General features: G+C 34.8%; 1 protein-coding gene across 1 annotated transcript in view; it reads left to right on the forward strand.

Annotated features, from left to right (window-relative positions):
• The window catches only part of RYR2 (ryanodine receptor 2), a 416,366-nt gene that overhangs the window by 204,687 nt on the left and 193,031 nt on the right, over positions 1–18,648 (forward strand). Inside the window, exons 15-19 of the mRNA XM_040551914.1 lie at positions 1,112–1,295; positions 2,025–2,160; positions 8,058–8,153; positions 16,085–16,203; positions 16,839–16,972. Coding sequence (XP_040407848.1) covers positions 1,112–1,295; positions 2,025–2,160; positions 8,058–8,153; positions 16,085–16,203; positions 16,839–16,972 — 669 coding nt within the window. The remainder of the gene's footprint in view (positions 1–1,111; positions 1,296–2,024; positions 2,161–8,057; positions 8,154–16,084; positions 16,204–16,838; positions 16,973–18,648) is intronic.

Consider the following 18,648-nt stretch of genomic DNA (forward strand, 5'->3'; position numbering starts at 1 on the left):
TCTGTAGCTAGGTATCACTTGAGCATAAGCTAGCAAGAGAAACCTTGTACAATGGCAGAATTGAGAATGCATCCAAACTGAAATCTGGAGTGTCAAGTAAGCCCCCACATCCTGCTCTCCCCACTGTGTGCTGCCAGGGTAGGCCGGTTTTTTTCAGGGCTGCTCTTTGCCCAGTGCTTGAGGGCCAGGCCGCCTCATGCCAAGTTCTGTGGAGTTTTTGACATCTTCAGGACTGCGTTTTCTTTCCATTTCCCCTAAGGATGGCTGGTGGATCTACAGGCCCCCAGTAACCCCATTTTTGTGTCACGTGCAGCCCCTCCTTCTCCTTCTGGAAGGTTCTGGTGGGCCTCCTGCTGTCTTGGGGCAGCCCCCCTGCTCAGCCACTGCCTTCCCCAGGGACCCCAAGGAAAAGCTCTTGCCTTCCACTTACTGCACAGTGCTGGTGAGGCACATCTGCAATGGCTACAGTTCAAAACATATGAGGTTTAAATTGAGGAGAAAAAAAACAACAGGGGTCTGGAGAGCACAGCAGTGAGGGGAAATTGGATTGCAGGGTTTGTTTGGGATTCAGTTTTGCAAAGGGTAGGTGCAACATGGAGAATAGCCTGCTTTCTCTTTCTAGGAGACAATGGGCAAGGCCAAGCTTGTGTTCTGTATCAAGGAAACAAAAAGGCTAGTGAAGTGCTGGGACAGACTGTCTGGGAGAACTGGATCTTCCAGCACTGAAGATGGCTTAAGGGCAGGTTAGGGACATGCTTGAGAGGTTTACAATATCTTGTCTTTACCTTCATCTTTTGTTCTGCCTCTGAAATTGCTAAATGCACAGGTAGAATAAGAGAGCTTGTTTTCTGGAAACAACATTTGTGATACTTCCAGTCATGGGACTGACTGGTGATGATGCTGTGGTTGTTTGCTAGGGTTGCGTGGGAAGTGAAGGGTGGATCATTAAGGGGAGAATTGGGCAGACGTAAATCATTGTTAAATAGTTATGTAGTTGTCAGGAAGTGAATTGAGCTTTGAAATCTAAACAAAGCTTGCTTTTAATCCAACAAAGAGTTAAAAAGGTAAAATAAATGCTTTCCTAGTACCCAGACTTTGCATCTTATTCCAGGGGTCTTGATGCTCTCAGCAAGAAAGTGAAGTCTTCCACAGTAGATTTACCTATTGAGTCGGTCAGTCTGAGCCTTCAAGACTTGATTGGCTACTTTCATCCCCCTGATGAACATTTAGAGCATGAAGACAAACAAAACAGGCTCCGAGCACTGAAGAATCGCCAGAACCTCTTCCAGGAAGAGGTAGTTAACTGTTTTACTCTTTTTTTGCACCATTTTGTCTGCAAGTATTCTCTCACGGTGTCTGTGATGTTGTTACCTAATACAGAGTATGCTTCCAGTGGTTTTTGTTCTATAGGAGTCAAACTCTTTGCTATATTTATAATGTCTTAAGATCTGTTGATTTTCCTGTATATTTCAGGAAATATATTTAAGGCCCCTTAAAAAAAAAAAAAAAAGTTAGATACTAATATGAGCATATGCCCTGAATTCTGACTATAATTTACTCCTTTTATGTGAATTAATTTCTTCTGTTTATAGCTTCATTTCTTGATACAGGAAAATGTTACAGTTTAATAAGTATGCTTTAGGTATTTTGTCTAATATTCTCTGTTATTTCTCTGGTACTGATGGTTGGCTGTAATTAGTCAGATGCCTAAATGTCTCCTGGAGTAGAATGCCCAGAACACTGTTTATTTCTTATTTTGACCACCCAATATGGTAAATTCAGTATCAGTGCTGTTTTTTTAAAAAAAAAAAAACTTTTCCATAGGGATTGCTTGTTTGATTCCACTTGTCTGACTCCACAAATATATTTTTATGTTTTACATACACTGACTTTATTGGTTGGTTCTTTATTTTCTTAGATTTCTGAAAATCTTATGTATTTGTGCCATGGTGGTGTTTTTTTTGTTTGTTTCTTTCTTTCTTTGCTTGATTTTCCTCTGATAATCTGAGCCTTTCTGTTTTTAGGGTATGATCAACCTTGTTCTTGAATGTATTGATCGCTTGAATGTATACAGCAGTGCAGCTCATTTTGCAGATGTAGCTGGGAGGGAAGCTGGAGAAGCATGGAAATCCATTCTGAATTCTTTGTATGAATTACTAGGTAAGACATATTGTGGATTACTTGGATTCTCTTAGCTAAAAATAACAATCAGATGAAAAGGAACTTGTACCTGTTTTAGTATAAGAGACTATCCACTGTGTAGAAATCTAGGATAGAAATGAAAGAAATATGTCTGAATAAAATAGTTACCCTACAAAACCCAAGGATTTTTTGTATTTTCAGGTCCTTGCCTGTAGTTAAGAATAACAATTCACTGAAAACATTCAAATAATCTGATTCTTTTGGGCAATAATATTTATTCTGATAAATAATGTGTTTCTTACTTCAGCTAAAGGATTGACTGCTTTTTTATGTCAGTGTGTTGCTGAAGTATATTGTATGCTGCTCAAAAATGAGTAATCCAAATATATGTCAATGTGTCATTCTTGTGTTAAGGAGCTGTGGCATTGTGGTCAGTTTTTTAAAAGTTCCTAGTTTTTTGCATGTTTTTCTGCAGAACTGCAAACTGAATCTAAGGCTTCTATAACCAACACACCTCTTATTTGCCAGTAATGACCAATAATGACTCCAACGTTATATTAAGATACAGTGTGCCGTGGAAAGGTTGCTGGCTTTTAGATGTAATATAATATGAAGAGCTTATCCACTTGCAGTCACTGAAAATATCACAGAATATTCTATAAGAATCTCATAGTATATTCTGTAAATGTAAGTTGGGTCCTGATCAAATTTCTATTCAGGTAAAAGTATTTCATCACCTGATATGTTTGCTTACCAATTTGAATTGCATATATTATTTATGTTCTGCTGTGATTCATTATGTTAGGGTTATTAATCCACTGCTATAGCTGCCAGCATAATTCACTTCTGTTAAGTTGTTGTCTACAAAAGGAAATTTTACTTCCTAAGAGATCGTTTTGTCAATTCCTTGCTCTTCTGTCATCAGGTTTTCTCAGTGCCATAATTAAGCCTAAATAGTATTAACACTGACCTTAAGTGATTGAGGACATTAATGTGTCCCCAGCATTAAGCAAGCTTTGTTCAGGCTGCATACATATGCCTATAATGACATCTTTATGTTACACGTCATTTCTAACGTGTGGGCCTGCTTTCCTTTAAACATGCACATTTTGGCAAAAGCTTGAGTTTGGACCAAGTCGTTATGCAGGATTGTTATCTTACTTTCCAATAAAACAGAAGGCATTTGATGTATCATTTAAACTCATAAAATGTCACTCCTGAGAAATGTGGTATTGCAAAGTTATGCAAGTAATATTTTGTTATATATCAACTCCGTTAAAAACTCCACAACTGAATACTTCGTTTGTAAAAGGAAGTGAGTTGGCAGTGCCCAGGTGAATATACTGTGCGCGCTATTAATTGGCTCTTTTGTAGGTGTGCATTGTGAAATATAATCACATACTAGTTTTTCTGTAGGACCTACTCTTATTTAGTATTCATTTATTATTGGTACTTATAATACTCAGTTTTCTCTTTGTTCCACAGTGTGTGGCATTGAGTCTTGTTCATTGTGAGCCTTTTAAATCGTGTTTGGGAAACAAAGCTATAGGAGCCCTTTTGTTCCATTTATGATTAGTGGTCTGAATAATTAGAGCTATTAATACGTGTTCTTGGAAACACTTCTGTGAAAAGACAAATAGAAGGTATTATCTCCCATTCACTGACAGGAAGAGATACAAAGAAATTTAGATAAAAATACTCCTATAATTTTGATTCCCAAATTAAGAGATGTGGGTTCTGCTTTTTTTTCTTTTTTCTCCAGAATATCCAGCAATATTTCATGTGTGTAAGGCATACTGAAAACTGCCATCCCTCCAAATCCAGAGGCACAGAAAATGAAATTTAAATTACATACCTCACTGAAAATACACAAGCGGTGAAGGTGAAATCTGTCTGACCTAATGACAAGATTTTTTTTTTTTGTACTTACTTTGCAGACCATCCTTCTATCTCCTTACTACTCAATAGCAAAGTGAGGAAATTGAAGCAGGAGTTCTCTACATAATAGTGTTACAAAACTTTTCCATAGTCAAAGTAGGTCCATCATCTTTTGTTCTTGAAGAACAAAATTGTCTTGGGCTGAGGAATGATAATCAGTATATGGTACATGGTCCTTGATGTACCAATGTGGTGGTTCTGTCTGTCCCACTAATTTTTCTGATAGAGGAAATAGAAGCAGTAAATGTCATTGAGACAAGAAGATGCCCTCTGCTTTGTTCCCAGAGAAAGGAACAAAGAGCTCATGGAAAGAGCTAGCTGAACATTGACTGCTGTCACCATTGCTGTTATGGTAGAAGGTGGTTCCTTGGGCTGTAATTCTGGTCTAGGAATTAAACCTAGTAGGTCAGCTGATGTTAGGAATTTGTAAGAATGATGATACACTCATCATTTGCTTAGTAATTCTATGTGAAGTACTGTGTCAGAGGTGGACAGGAGTTTTTGCCACTGGATTTATGATACTTGATAATAGAGAAATGTTACAACTTGGGATAACAAATTATATTGTAGGTTCTTGAGCGGAGTGTCCAGATCCTTCCCTCCTCCACACACTTTTTTTTTTTCCTCCTCATCCCCCTCAGATGTTTGTTCCTCTTTGTCTTGTGTTTTTCAAGCTGGAATAGGTATTTCTCATGTTTTTTTGTTACAGCTCCATCTTTCACTTACCTTTGCCAATGTCTGTCTGTCATTAGAACACTATGGTCTGTTACAGAAAGTGAATGTTTCTTGCTGTTTTTACTACATTCCAAACAAAACAAAGCAAGCAAACAAAACAAACAAACAAAAAAACATACAGCATTGGCTATCTTCATGCTTGTAAGCAACCATATTGTTTAGTCTGAATATTTTGAAGGTAGCTCAACCAGTTGGAGGCAGAAAGGATAGCAAATTTTATCTTTAACAGTTAAAATTTGGAAAAGATGTTTAAAACTAAACTAAATCATAGGGTGAGCTTCTCATCACACCTGCTTATGTCTTTACTCACCCTAATACCTGTATGAATGCTTGAAACTGTGACATTGCGTTTTGTGTTTTTTGAAGATGTTTGCTCTTCCAATGCTGGGATAAAAAGATCATCCAGGAGGAACAATACTAAAAACTGTATATCTTAATGTATCTTTCAGCCCATATATGCCCACTAAGTAAAGTGAATTTACTTCAGGCTTTAAGGTGATTATTTTGTGTATACTATCGGTCGTTATTTGAGTTAGTAAGAATAAATTAAAGAAGTTTCGGCAGGAATTATGAACATTTTAAAGTATCTAGACTATGTCCAGAGAATTAAAGTCTCAAATCAGATGATGACTTTTTAGAGTATAGATGGAATACAAAAGTCTGTGCTTGTGTTATTCATAGATGGAGGGGAGTGTTGAAGTTTTTGTAACATGTAGTTTGTTTTTCAAAATGTTAAATTAGGCACAGCTCAGGCTGGAGGAACTAGTGGCTTGATTGCTAAATCATTTCCATAAAAGTCTGAAATTTCCAACTGATAAGACCAGATAATGCCTTCTGAAGAGGTCTGCTTGTCCTATACAAAATATTGATTGTTTCCCTGGACTTGTACTGGGGAGAACAGTGCTCAAGCTTTTCATGACTTTCCAGCCCTCTCAACTGCTTTTTACATTACTTCCCTAACTACATTAGCTTCTGGCAGCTACTGCTTAAGAAGCCTGGCCTTGATCTGGCTAGAATGAATTTGTCTGTTGCTCTGTTCTGAATAATGCTGGAGCTGTACAGTAATTGCATGGATGACAAATTAATATTGCTTGCTCTCCCTTGCTTCAGCAAGCAGTGCTTTGCCTTTGAGTCTGCACATATATAAAAGTAAGCAGTAATGTTACAATTCGTGGCTTTTGTCATGTCTTGACGTTGTCTGTGACATATCTACTGCAATTTACAGGCCGTTGAGACTGGATGCTATAGCATATAGAAGTGCTTGCCTTATATCTATTAAGGCATCTGTCCCTCCTCTATTACAAGTACGTACTGTGACTCTGAACTTGTATTGGATCCTTTTGTATCACGAAGAATGTACAAGAGTATGCATAATGATGTGACTTCAACATCTGACTGGCCACATCCTGTTTTCTTTTTTTTCTTTTTTTCTCCCTTTAAACTGGACACTAGTTTTCTTCACAGTTGGGGGGGGCGGGGGCGGGAGCAACCATTGAACATTAATTTGTTCTCAGTGTTGTATGCCTTGTTGTTTAATGCATTTTAACCACACTTTAACCACTGAGTACTGACCTTTCACAAACTTATGTTTAGCTGCATTTATGAAACCATCTGTGACTTGTTACTGCTACTGAAGTTAACTTTATTGATGCCATGTGAAGAAGTGAACTATTATTGCTTTCATTTTATGTGGGTACTTGAAGCACAGTGAGGTGATTATGTGGCTTGCCTATAATCCAATAAAAAAATGCATACAGAAACAGGTGTTAGCTCTAATCGGTGTCTTTTAACAATATGTTCCTCCTCTTGTGATTTCCAAAGAACTATCTTCAAATAACAATTGTCATGATTTTAATTAATTATGTTAGAATTCAGCGTATAGATTTGATATAATATTTTTTTTCCTTACTAAAACAGTGGCTTGATTATTTCAGTGTATTGCTGTTTTGTGTGCCAGAATGTCAGGTTCTCAAGTGTAGTATTTTATGGATGAATGCAAAGTAATGAATGAATCTTGCTGAATTGCTGACATTTATTACTCATTAAAATGTTAGCAAGTTATTTAGATGGTATTCTAATACTTAAAAACTGATAATGCAACACATCTTATTAGAAAGTAATTTTTGAGTCGTGGAATGGTCCAATACTTGAGAAAATGAATAAAGTGATATAGAAGTGAAAGGCTGGTTAGCATACAGGTTATGGAGTTAGGATAGCAAATTATAAAAGATTCCTCTTTTGGTTCTTGGTGTCTCACTTGGAAATAAATTTTCATGCTGTTGAAGAAATTAGAAATTTTCATTGAATTTAAGAAATCTCAAATTCACTTTTTCACTCCTTTTTCTTCCTTGCTGGAGTCATAAATTCGGAGGAATATAATTTCCTGCTATTATTTTAGGTACTGTGAAAATAAATACATGATTGATTTTGTGAAAAATACCACGTTTGGACATATAACAGATTGCGTTCTTTGTTATAAATAAATAAATAAAAAGAAGACCATTCTTATGAAGAGCAGTTTACATTGCTCCACATATTGAACAAATGTTAGTGACTCGCTGTTTTCTGAGCAGAACAGATGCTTCTCTGAGAGCTTGTTTGTATGCAAATCCAAGCAAATGCATGTATTCCAGGATGGGGCAGGCATTGTGTGCATACAGTGTTCAGTGAGATTTCTGGTCAGTTATACCCACGAAGCCAATGCATGCGTCCAGTCTACTTCAATCTTCTGCTCAGAGCATGAAGGTGGAACAGTTCCAAATCAGTCACCTCTTCCTTACGGCTATGTAAAAAGTATGATAAACAGTTCCTGGACATGTGTCTTGTTTTGGTTTTAGCATTCTTGAAAAAAGTTATCGTTCGTCTCATATGTTGTTGTCTCCACGTTCTTCTCTTCCAATATTTCCTGTTGTTACATGAATACTGGTTAACAGAACTTATTTTCTACAGTAGCAGCTGACTTTTGTGATAAAAATAATGGCTTCTCTACTTCATGTAGATTATTCTGCAGGGATTATTGAGATGAATGTAAAACCAAAATATTTCAAATACATTAAAGTTTATTTTAATGCCAAGAGTATTTTAACGTGTAAATCTAACCATTTTTGTTATTTAAATTTAATATGAAGAACTCAATAATTAAGGATTAAGAATCTAGTTTATTGAATCCTTATGGAAGACAGGGATTCTTTTAATTCAAAAGGCCTTATAATTGTGATTTTTTTTCTCTCTTATTCCAATAGCGGCTCTGATTCGAGGGAATCGTAAAAACTGTGCTCAATTTTCTGGATCTCTTGATTGGTTGATCAGCAGATTAGAAAGACTGGAAGCTTCTTCTGGTATGATTTTTAATATTTTATCTTCCTTATTTTCCCAGTTTTTCATTCTTTAAAAATTGGTAATATACTTATTCAGGGTAATTATGATGAAGAATTGTTATTTTTCTTATGGGAGAGCAAATATATATAATATATATATATATATGAATATATATAATATATTTATTTATATATATTTATATTACATATATACATTTATATATTATAATATTTTTCATATATTTATATAAAATATATATTTTATATATATAAAAATATATTATATATATATATATTATATAAAATATATTCTGCCCTGCAGAAAGGGAGCTGGAGTGTTCTGGTCAACAGCAAGTTGAACATGAGTCAGTAGTGTGTCCTGGCAGCCCAAAGGGCCAGTTATACCCTGGGGTTCATGGGGCAGGGTATTGCCAGCCGGTCGAGGGAAGGGATCGTCCTGCTCTGCAGTGGTGTGGCCTTACCTCAAACAGTGTGTGCAGTTTTGGGCACCACAGTATAAGAAGGACATAAAACAATTAGAGTGACCAAAGGACGGTTGTAAAGGTGGTGAAGAATCTAGAGGGAAAGATTTCATGGCTGATATTTGAGTCTCTTGCCCCATTTTACTGGTATAAATACTAACTTTCCATATTTTTTTTCTTGCGCAAAGATATACAACTGTTCTTTTGGACACTTAAGACTGATTTTTGACTCTTTTCCAAGCATGCTTTTCATGCTGGTGGTTATTTTACAGATCAGAAAGCAATGTAATGCTGCAGTAATTTTGTTGGTAAGAAATGTCACTGCTGCCTGCTTTTTTGTTTTTGTGGGTTTTTATTTATCTATTCATTTATTTTTGCCTCCTCTCTTGTTTTTCAAGATTAGTAAAAATATTTATTGGATTAAGAAGCATGCATAGTGTAAGGTCTGTGTTCTAGATTTTGTACTTTTCAATGTAATGCTTCTTGGAGTTCTGTAGGTTACAGCAATACAGATATGACATGGTGAAGTTTTTAATGTTTGATTTGCCAATTAAGTGAACTACAGGACATAAAAATACTATGAAATAGCTGAAATAAAAAAACAAATGCTACAGAATCCTCCTTACAGAAAAGTTGATTTCTCACATGCACTAGGCAGGTAAATTGAAAAATTTGGAGCTTAAAGTCTAAATTCATCTCTTATACCTGAAAAGACATTTGCCTTGCAAATTATTCCTTGTAACAAAAAGCAGAGGGGAATAAAAAAAATATAAATAGTGCAAATTAGAGAAGTTTAAAATATTTAGCAGTTTTTGCTAGTAGTTCAACTTTAGATTTTTTATAATGGTAAGAAAATATAGAAATGCTTCTAGATTATGTTAATGACCAACATAAAGAAATTGAAACTTCTCAAGACAAAACTACTTTTTTTTTAAATGTTAACATTTCTGAGCATTTAGTGTAAAACTTCTCTATATAAGAAATATATTTGGAGTATACTTTCTAGAGAAAGTTGAGAAAATGCTGTTTTAAGTCAATATGGAGTAAAAAGAATCCTGTGAGGAACATAGTAACCATGAAGCTGAAAACAATTTTGTAGTGCTTGCACCACCACAGGGAATCTCCATCTCAATATTTATTTATTTTTTTTAATCTCACACTGTTGGTATTCTTCCATTTTACATTTTTTCTTTGTGATTTGACAATAAGAACATAACAGTGTAACTATTTGTAATGTCCTATATAACTTGTGTTAATCCTCAATACCCAATCATAGTCCAAGCAATTTAATAAAATATTTTGTATTACAGGTTATAATAGTTTTACTGTAACACCAAATAGAGACTTGTTTCAACCTGTCTCTTTTTTATTGCCTGGTTCTAGCTACTGTAATTGATATCTCTTGTCAGCTATTCTTTGATGTTCCTGTTCTGGTTCATGTTTATCTTTTCACAGGGAGTGTAGATATCGACGTGGATTTCAAGGGCTAATTATTAATAATAGCGCATGGAAGGTATATTCAGTTCACAGAAACAGATTTAAACAACATTCCATATTTACTGATTGCTATGTTTTAAATTTTAGTTCTCTGTACTTCACATGTGCTTTGCTTTGTCATTACTATTAATGCATATCATTTTCCCTCCATCCCCTCTTCTGCTCTCTGCTGTTACCGTACTGGAGACATTTCCAACTGCAGATGAAGAAACATTCTCCAGTTGCAGTTATGACTGTTCTGTTTTATATACAATATTTGTTACTGTTTTGTTGAAAGATGACCTTTTGGGAGTCTTTTAAATATTATTTTCTGTAATTATGCTACAGTAATTTCAAAAGGCAGGAAGACCAATGGGCAGGATAGTTAAAGCGTAGTGAGAGCAATATAATAACCACCTTCCTGATTGCATATTTGCATTTTTTCCATTATCTTCTTATTTTAGTGCTCTGTGCTGTTTTGTGAACTGGAAGGAACATAAGAATCTTCCTTTCAATAATAATTTTTAGTTGATACCAGACTTGTCCTAAGAATTACAATTAGGGAGAGTCATCCTTAAATTGGAGCTCCTTGTGGCCAGGGAATTTGACTTGTACTTTCGTCATTTTAGCATTTCACATTGACAATAAAAAGTGTGATATTATGTACAGTCATTTTTCTAATCTATTGTTTGTACTCCTTTCTCAACTAGACTCACCCCACATTCAGTTCTGCTAAGCAGGAGTTGCAGGCAGAGCCATTTCCTAAATAAATAGTTCTGCAAATTTTGGAATTCTTAATTTGTAGGGTTCCTTCTATACCTGCATGATTTTCAGGAAAGGGAAGCTGGGATACTCTGACTGAAGCTTTCTGTTTGGAAAACCAGAATTCTTCAGCAAAATTACTGCAGTTACTATACTAATGTACAAAATACTTTAACACTGGCACACATATTCAGGACTTCAGCTATAACAGGACTTCAGAAACGATGATTTCCATCAAACTTCTTACTTCTAATCTTTTTACATATCCTGTAGGTAATAGAAAGAACAGCTTTTGGTGACGTATTCCCAGGGAATGGATAGTAGAGAAAATTAGATTTTTTTGGATGTATCTACTAATTTATCTGTGGCTTGTAATATTATCTAATCTAGCTAGGATGTTGGGTTTCTATATTAACATTTATCCTACTCCTAATCAGTGTGGAATATTTTCAAACTATATTTTCAGCTCAGAAATATCACTCCTATCTGCACCTGAGACATATCCCATGCTGAATGTTTTTATGCCCTCAATTTTGTAGCTTGTTTGGTTCTATAAACTATTTTTGCAGAATTTAATTTCCTTTTTTTTTTTTTTTTCCTGCAGAACTATATCCCCAAGGTGGGGGCTCTCTTACTATGCTTTTAGTTCCTACTCAGGGTGTACACCTGATCTGTTTCAGCCTTGGTGTGTTTATGCTCTGAATTCATGAGCTGCTAAATTTATTTGGGAACAGGAACATATGAGGCTACATCTTTTGTTCCCAGCTGATGACACAGAGTTAGCTGCTCATAGCACTGGTGTCTAGTCAGAGATTTGCTGATCATTGTCACTATCACTAGTGTATTGTGTAGAGAACCTAGTGAAAGAGATATTGTAATCAAGCAATCATGCTGATTTACAGTATTGTTAGGGAAATATGCTCTGTAGATGCCTTGATTTTCTTGCTTTCATGAACATTTGAGTAACAGAATTTAAATGGAAACAAACATTTAAAACTGAGCAAAATCACAGGATTGATCTTTCTTCGGCTTCAGCCCACCTTTGGTGTGAGAGCGCTCATCTAAGAAAAATGTTCTTACAATTATGCAGGTGCATGGGATTTGACTGCAACCTTCTTATTTTCAATGTATTTCCCTAGCTGTTCACAGTGAAATTGTTTCCTAAGAGACCTAATTTTACTTTTGAAACTCTCATAGTTAGGATTTTCGGAAATAATTCAAAACTTTGCACTCAGCTTTTAGAGGTACAATATGAAATTCATTACAACAGTTTAAAATGCTGTGTTACGTTTCCCTTTTTTTTTTTTAATTTGTAACGAGGTTTAAATCATGTTTTAAAAATTAAAAGCTAAATCTTTATGATGATATAGTAAGCTTTCACCCATCTTTATCATAAACTCTGCATATGTTTGTGACATTTGTATTCTATTCAAACACTTTCTGCTTGATTGCGTTTTGCAACTTCAATGAAATTGGAGCAGGTCCAGATACATAGACAAATCTATAAGTGAATTAGTGCAACCAAACCAACATTGTACATTTATATATAATATATATATTTTTTTTCTTTCTGAAATAGAGGGAATTTGCTCTTAGAACAAAATGTGTTTGATCAGCATTGAGATGCTGCAGTAACTGTTGAAGTTGCTGTGGCAGCTGAGTTTAGTTGATAACATTTTTTTCTTGAATGTTTTACACCTTCAAAGTAATTTTACTTCCATTATTGAAAAGTTTAAAATTAGAAAATAAATACAATGTACTATTTTAAGACAAAATTATTATTATGGAGCTATCTACACAAATGTGAAAATTTGAAGGTTATGGCTACCACGCTTATGTTACGTGGTGTTGTTTCATATCAAATTACTATTTTTATTGTTAACAGTGCATTTCAGTGACACAATGAGAGGTGGGAGACCTTACCACATTTTGAATGAGTTGATCTCCTTGCATTCCTAGATCACTGTGGCTCACAATAAAGCTGTTGATCTTGTTACAGACGACCTCTCTAGACTGAGGATCCTTTTGTAATCCTTTTCTTACTTCCCTAGGTAGGGAGGTGTTCAAGTGACCCCTGCCTATCTAGTTGGCAAGCTGGGTGGACTGTGGTCCTGAATGTTGCTGCAGAGCATCTAGTCATTTAGCTCTCATGACTCTTAGGTCTTTGTCCTTTTAATCAATATTGTTAATGTGATATACTGGTGATATATATCTACTGCAGCCCAGGTAATACTACTGCCAATTTCATATTTAATATTAACGTTCCCTTATTTGTAGTAGTGACACTCTGTTTATATCTTCAGGGCTACAGAATCACTTGGGGAGTTCATATGTAGCTCAATATACATATCAACATCATATTGCATGGATATGTCTTTCTTCAGAGTCACTGCTCAGAATAGGAAAATTGCCTACTATGTCCGTGCAGGATTTCCTGCATTCCGTGTTTTCATATGTGTGTCTTCAAGCATATTAAAACAGACACTTTGTTTGAAACCTTTGTATGAGATATATCAATTTTTCACTTTGTTGTTTATCCTCTGCCTTTACTACACTTCAGTCTTTGAGTAATCTGTATGCTTTATTAGTGATGACAGCATATCTTCATCCAGATCCCTAAGAAAAAAATATTAAGTAGTATTGGGACAAAAAGTGATGGCTCTATAGGTTATCTGTGATTAACAAGTGATGTCTGAATGAAATCACCAGCAATTCCAGTCATTATTTTAGTTCAGATTTTCTTGGGAAATAAAAAATAAAAATACCCTTCTAATATCAAGTAATTTAAAAATAATCATTGTCTCTTCTGACAGAGTAACTTGGTCTTGTCAAGAATGGGAAACAGCAAAATGAAAGATTAAAAAAAATAAAAATCTTTCTTGATATATGCTTGTTCATAACATTCTTATCTTTATTCCTCTGTGAGAACTCTGCACATCCCAGTATTCTCTTGTAAGAGAATTTTTTATTGGTTGTTCTTTGAGAGGTCCATTTTCTTTGGATGCATTGGTCTTTCTATTGTTGTTTTTTAGTAGAGCTGTACCTTGATCTGAATGCAAGTATGTATGGTACAAGTTGGTTTGAATTTAGAAATATTAAAAAGATAAAATTCATGGACTGAAGGTGTTTTCGTCTTTGCCGGTATACAGCAATGGAAGATGTCATTAGTCTGCAAACGTGTAACTTTGGATAGGTATGTTATTGATGTAATAAATTGTTCAAGGTGCTCAGAATTCCTTTGCTCAGTGAGATACTTGAGAGATCCTCTAGGTGGGATTTTCTGCTGATCCTATGAAGACGATAGAATAGACATTGGATTCCTGGCCATTTATATTCCTTACGAATAATGGTTTTAATATCAATCTATTTTTTCATAGTACTACTTTTTCATTGCATTTCATTATTCGTTGCATAGGCATGCATTTCATATTTAGAAGAAACATATATATGTATATATATATATATATTTAATTTCCGTTCAGAGTTTCTGGTTTTCAGTTTTTGCTTAGTTATCTTTGAAATGCTTGTTCAATTAACTTAAAGCTTTAATATTTTTTTTATTTTTTATTTTTTTGTGAGAGGCTTTATGATCAGTTAATCAGGAATTAATAAAAAGAAGAAAAATAATTCCTGTGATAAATCAAAGTATGTATTTTTTTCCTTAAATTTGTATTTTGATTTTACTTTATAATTAAAAAATTGAAAGCTAAAAATTCAGAAAACTAGAGATATATTTTTGTGGCAATTGGCAGTTTGACCTGCTTTGTCATGTTTTGTTTGCTTTTCAAATCTAAAACCTGTTCTGAATTTTGACTACTGAGGACTACTGATGTGGATGACCCACAATCTTGAAATTCTCAAGTGTTAGCAGTCATTTATTGATAATGCACACTTCACTTGGTGGTTTATTCAAAACCAGCAGAAATCGAACAGAAATGCACTTGGCCCCCCTTTAAGCTTTAGATCAAATCTGTAGTGTTAAGGTGAGAGGGAGGCAGCTGACCAGTGTATGTTTCTAATCTAATATTTCTGTGTCATCACACTGTCTTGTGCACTGTGAGTAATAACTTTGTGTTCAGTTAGTAGCTCTTTGGAACTTTTTCTTCATAGCTGGGCCTGCTCTTATTCAACTGTTGGTCTGGTGATCTCTTCCTTATCTGGGATTGTGGAAAGACCAGAGTACTCTTACTGATGGAGTGTTTTTGTCTGATGCTTCTTTTCATACCATGGAGTCTGCAGTGCTACATTTTTCTTTTGGTAAAAATGCGTCAAACAGTAGAAGACTTCTGCTACAGATGTTGTTTTGCAAGGGTTAAGCTGAGTGTTTGGAGCCATAGCTTGAATACAGGGATAAGGAAGGAATGATATCAGACGTGCAGCATGAACAGGAATTCCATAACTCTAGGTTTAAGACTATTTCTCAGCTCTCCCTCAGTGCTCTTGATTTTTCTCATTGAGAAAACTGATAATAGTGAACCGCATGCTTCATACTTGTCTTTGCCAAATGTGGAAGCTCCCAAAACAAGTGATGACTTGATCTAGCACATGCAGGAGCCTGTTTTACTGCCCAATTGCAGGGAACAATTTTAATTCTAATGATTCTTGATGGCAACGACTGCTGCTTTATTGGGATGGGAATTGCATTTAATTGGGAGGCAACTGGTGATTTAGCGGTTCTTACTTCCTCGTGCATTTTAGTTTCATGTTCGTTTTTGTTAGCTATTTCAAAAACATCACTGTTGGCTCCCAGCATAGTTGTTACATACACAAAGAAAATGACACACAGCGGGCCAATAGACTGGAAATTTACCTCTTTTCTTTAAATAAGAGGTATAAGATTTCATTAGTGGTTGATATGATTTTCTAAGAGGAGAAACAGAAAACTGAATATGGAGAGAATATTTTATTTATATAATATGTATGTACTGTGAAGTCTTCACTTTTTGGAGCCATTGAAAACCAATGTTTTACACAGTTTGAATTTTTGAGCATTGATAATCACATGTTTATTAGTAAAATTTCCCAATAATTTACAGGTTTTTCTCCTTTCCTTTCTGATTTTTATTTCATTCACTGATTTGGGGAAATCCAGAAGTACCACATCAATTTTGTTTTGGTTTTATATATCACATAACTGTTTTATTGAAACTAATGCATGTAGCTGAGCAAATATTGGGAAGTATTATACGTAGTCATGTTTTGATATATCCTTTGAATTATTTTTTTTTTCAGGAATTCTAGAAGTTTTACACTGTGTGTTGGTGGAAAGCCCTGAAGCTCTAAACATAATTAAAGAAGGACATATTAAATCAATCATCTGTCTTTTGGATAAACATGGAAGAAACCATAAGGTAGGCATAGAGAGAGACTATATTTAGGTGAACATTCATGAACAAATAAAACATACTAGTTCTTCACTGAGAGGGTGGCTGGGCACTGGAACAGGCTCCCCAGGGAACTGATCATGGCACTGAACCTGCCAGAGTTCAAGAATCATTTGGATAAAGCTCTCAGACATCTATTCTTATTTTTGGGTGGTCTTGTGCAGACCCAGGAGTTGGACTCAGTGATCCTTGTGGGTCCTTTCCAACTCAGAATATTCTATGATTCTATGATATTGCTCTGTGTAGAAGTTTGATTTCAAATACTTCAATACTGTGTTCATAATTATGAATGAAACTTTTCCTAACAAGTGTATGGGCAGTTTGAAGAAGGAAAGGTGGACATTATCTGCTTTTTGATGAAAGCAGTGATACTACCTAAACCTCAAGGGAAGCAGGGAGAATACATCTTAATATTTTTAGGAGAATTTCAGAATTGTTATAAAATAAAATGACTATATTAGATGAATGTCATGCTGTCGTACCCTTACATGTCTTCCACTAACAAGGTGTACAGCATTAGATTGCCAGAAGTAACTCAATGTGATTATGAAGTCTTTAACATGAGAAAAAAAAAAAGATGAAAAGAATCTATTTTTTTCCAGGTTTTGGATGTCTTGTGTTCTCTCTGTGTATGTCATGGAGTAGCTGTGCGGTCTAATCAACATCTAATCTGTGATAATCTCCTGCCTGGAAGAGATCTGCTATTACAGACACGCCTAGTCAACCATGTGAGCAGGTAAAGAGAAAAAGAGTAAATCTGTATGTATGAACAAAGTAGAATAAAACTTGTGGTTAAAAGAAGTCAAAATAGCCACTACAGAAAAACTGTTTTACATCCAAAACTTTAATTGAGGTATTTTATTCTCATTAGGATTTTAAATACTGTTTACAATATTTGTTATAATCAAAATATAGGTAACAGAGAGCTGCTGCAAGCTAAAGCTGCGCGCTCTCTCTCTCTCTCTCTCTCTCTCTTTCTATGTCAACTGCTTTAAATATGTGAAATTGTGAAGTCTTTTCAAACATTCTTGTCTAGATCTAACTGTGCTTCAAAATATCATCAACAAGTGTTTTTGATTGCCTTCTTCCACCAATGTTTGTAATCTTGTGAGGATTGAGCTTTGGGCAAAATCAAGAATCTAATGGTAAACACCTTCACCGATGTCTTAAGCAGATATTGTGAATTTTGCATGGGATATTTATGGGGAGCTCCTTCACAGTATCAGAATTGTAGAAGTTACCTTCTAGCAGATGTTAATAGCAAGCTGGAGTGAGTAACATCTTAAACCAGCAAAGTAATATTTACGAAATATCACAGAGTTTAAATGTATACTAAGGCAGAAGAATCTGGCCTCAAGTGCAGATTCAATGCGGCCTTCCTCTATCTGAAACTTATGTCTCCTTAAAAAAGTCTCAGTCATTAAGTAAGAATGAAAGTTGAAACACAGAAATAGTAATTACAATTCATAGGAATTATATTTCTTAGGATTTATTAGATGTTGAAAAACATTAAAAAAATCCACAATTGTATGTTACGAGGAGACCTTTTGAGGTAAAAATAAATCCCAGTCTGAAAATGAAATGAAGTTAACAAATGTATAGCTAATACATTCACTCATAATTTATACTCACTTTTCATACCCACATCTGACACACCCTCCCCTCTCTGGCAATACAGACAATAACACACCAACAAACATAATACATGGAAAGATGGTATAATAAGAAAAATTCCATGTTAGAAGAAATTTTAAATGTGTGGGTACTGATTGAGCTTCTAAGGTGAGTTTTGATCTTGTAAAGATAAGGTGCAGCTGTCTTTCCCAAATACAGCTGCAGAAAAAGCTAATGTATTTAACATATTTTTTCTCTGTATTAGAAAGTCATGAATAAGTATATTTATATTCTTGCAGTGATATGGAAAAATATTATTTTACAAAAGTCAGAAAGACCAATTAAGCATTGAGAGCATTTAGAGAGAGAACAAAACTTGCATAACTTTCACCACAAATAATTGGCAAAGGAGGACTCTAAGGTACTGAAGTTTGATGTATTTTTTTCAGGGTACTGGAAAATTCTTGTTGCCAGCCCATATTTAAAAAAGATTAAATTGGATAATTAGATTGATTAAATCTAATTATTAGTTGGGGCAAAGTCTTGACTAAGATGGTACTGTGTTCAGTCAGAAAAGATTTAATGGGTGATCTTGCTACTAATTTACCAATGATGTTTTTTTCTGAAAGATAGCTCTTGTCAAACTTTTAAAAAATATTTTAAGGAGATTAAATGTCAGCAGCTTTTAATTTTACCTATATTATTCTAATTAAAAAAAAAAAAAACATTAAATTTGAGTTAAATGAAAAGTCTGCAGTAGTACATTGAGTTCTTGAGGTGAGTTTTTCATAACCACTT

This window comes from Cygnus olor, chromosome 3 (assembly GCF_009769625.2).
Source record: "Cygnus olor isolate bCygOlo1 chromosome 3, bCygOlo1.pri.v2, whole genome shotgun sequence".
Lineage (NCBI taxonomy): Eukaryota > Metazoa > Chordata > Aves > Anseriformes > Anatidae > Cygnus > Cygnus olor.